General features: G+C 54.4%; 2 protein-coding genes across 2 annotated transcripts in view; both read left to right on the top strand.

Moving 5' to 3' along the window:
- The window catches only part of Dnmt1 (DNA methyltransferase 1), a 59,816-nt gene that overhangs the window by 56,466 nt on the left and 1,140 nt on the right, over window positions 1-2,210 (top strand). Inside the window, exon 42 of the mRNA XM_015488986.2 lies at window positions 2,074-2,080. The gene's annotated coding sequence lies outside the window, so the exon portion shown is untranslated. The remainder of the gene's footprint in view (window positions 1-2,073; window positions 2,081-2,210) is intronic.
- The window catches only part of Eif3g (eukaryotic translation initiation factor 3 subunit G), a 2,093-nt gene continuing 663 nt past the window's right edge, over window positions 781-2,210 (top strand). Inside the window, exons 1-4 of the mRNA XM_015488815.1 lie at window positions 781-801; window positions 894-998; window positions 1,093-1,282; window positions 2,006-2,184. Coding sequence (XP_015344301.1) covers window positions 781-801; window positions 894-998; window positions 1,093-1,282; window positions 2,006-2,184 — 495 coding nt within the window. The remainder of the gene's footprint in view (window positions 802-893; window positions 999-1,092; window positions 1,283-2,005; window positions 2,185-2,210) is intronic.

Below are 2,210 nucleotides of genomic sequence, written 5' to 3'. Positions count from 1 at the left end.
TTTTTTTTTTTTTTTTTTTTTTTTTTTTAACCTCTCGTACCAAGGATTGAACTAAGGTCATTGCATATGCTAGCCAATCACTCTACCTCTGAGATACATCCCCAACTTTTTTTTTTTTTTTTTTTGGTATAAATTTATTAAGAATTGAGCCCAGGGGTGTTTTACAGTTGAGTTGCACCCCCAGCACATTAACTCATTTTTTTAAAAAAAGAATGTTTTTTGAGATAGGGTTTTGCTGAGTTGTCCAGGCTGACTTCAAACTTGAGATCCTCCTGTTTCAGCCTTCTGAGTAGCTGTACTTATAGGTGTGTGCCACCACACCTGTCCTGGGGCTAGATTCTTATTCCTCTTGGACTGTCTACCTGGAGGAACTAGCCCTCCCTTGGGGTGGCATAGCAGCTTTCATTTACCCAGGATTCAGGGCTTCTGGAAGAAGTAACAGCATTAAGTACATTTAATACACTTTGCTCTGCACTTTGTGCCAGACACCATGCCAGGCACTGATCTCCATAGCAGCCCAGGGAGCATTTGTGGTCCCCATTCTATAGGGGGTAAGTTGAGGCTCACTGTTTAAAGTCTCTCAAGGTTCCTCACTCTGAGTGACCCCCCACATTCCTGAGCATTGCCTCCTGGCGGGAGCCGGCCCAGCAAACTGCCCTGGGAATTATTGACTATGTAGTTGGCTCCCACCTCACCCTGAGTCTCTGTCACCTGGAACTCTTGTGTTGATTGAGAGCTGCCCCTGCTTCCTCAGAAATGGGAACAGTCACTGTTCCCATGATGGGGAGGTGTTTGGAGAGAGTAAAAATAGGGTACTCTAGGCAGTGGTAGGCCTGGGGTGCCCCAGTGTGGGCCCCCAGTCTTTATCCTGACCCATCCCTCTCTGAGCCTAGAACTGGAAGAAATTCGGGAACTCAGAGTTTGACCCACCAGGCCCCAATGTGGCCACCACCACAGTCAGTGATGATGTCTCCATGACATTCATCACCAGCAAAGAGGTAGGTGGGGCTGAGGGTGGGGCTGGTGCCCAGGGTGGTGGTAGCAGGCGTGAAGCAGCCCCCTCTGAGTTGCTGCCACCTGCTTCCCTGCCAGGACCTGAACTGCCAGGAGGAGGAGGATCCGATGAACAAGCTCAAGGGCCAGAAGATAGTGTCCTGTCGCATCTGCAAGGGTGACCACTGGACCACCCGCTGCCCGTACAAGGACACGCTTGGGCCCATGCAGAAGGAGTTGGCAGAGCAGCTAGGCCTGTCCACGGGCGAGAAGGAGAAGCTGCCGGGAGGTACGGCATGGCCTGGGGTGGCGCGGGGTGGGATTGGGCACCTGGAGCGTCCTGGGCTGAGCTGGCTCTGTGTGTACAGGTGCTGTCCCTTTTGTAGCTGTCATCTCCCACTTAACAGCATCCGTGGCTGTGCTCCATTGGGCCTGTCTCCTTGTTGGGGCCCTGTGTGTGCTCAGACACCCTCAGTGATGGTACTCATGTCCACACCTGTGTGTGTAACTGCACTGAATGTGATTGGGATGTGGCTGTCCCTTGTATGTGACTCCCTGACACCATCGTGACTTGAGTGTGTGTGTCTGTGGGACTCAAGTGCCTGTCTGAGGTCTCAGCCCTTCAGCCCGCTGGGAGCGAGCGTCAGTCTGGATGGCCCTCTGGGGGCTTGTATGCAGTTGCACTTGTCACTTGCCATGTGTGGAGCCCTTGGGAACTGTCCCTTTCCATGTGACCTTGGGCTTTGGGTGCCTGGGACTGCATTTGCCCTGTGAGCCCTTGCTCTGCTGGTGTTGCTGGCAGGGTGCTCAAAGAGTACCCTCTTCCTGGATGTGATCATGGTGTCATTGTGGACACTGAGGCTCTGAGAGGCCTCAAAGTGACCGGCCTGACGTCTGTGGCTTGGCAGATGGTACCTGCATCTAGGCATGGTTGGAGCTGGGTGGTCGGGCAGTTCTGTCACTCTGTTAGCACGTGGCAAGGCTTCACTGGGACCGTACTCTGGGTCTGCAGAACTGGAGCCCGTGCAGGCCGCACAGAACAAGACCGGGAAGTACGTGCCACCGAGCTTGCGGGATGGGGCCAGTCGCCGTGGGGAGTCCATGCAGCCTAACCGCAGAGGTGAGGGGCGTTTGGGTGCCAGGCTGGCTGTTGGACGCCTCCCAGCACCCTGTAATTACCCCTGCGTTGTGGTGGGGTGGGGTGGGGTGGGGCCTTC

The sequence above is a fragment of the Marmota marmota genome, unplaced genomic scaffold (genome assembly GCF_001458135.2).
Source record: "Marmota marmota marmota unplaced genomic scaffold, marMar, whole genome shotgun sequence".
NCBI classification, from domain to species: domain Eukaryota; kingdom Metazoa; phylum Chordata; class Mammalia; order Rodentia; family Sciuridae; genus Marmota; species Marmota marmota.
Note: the sequence above shows the minus strand (reverse complement) of the source record. Positions and strands in the feature narration are given on the sequence as shown.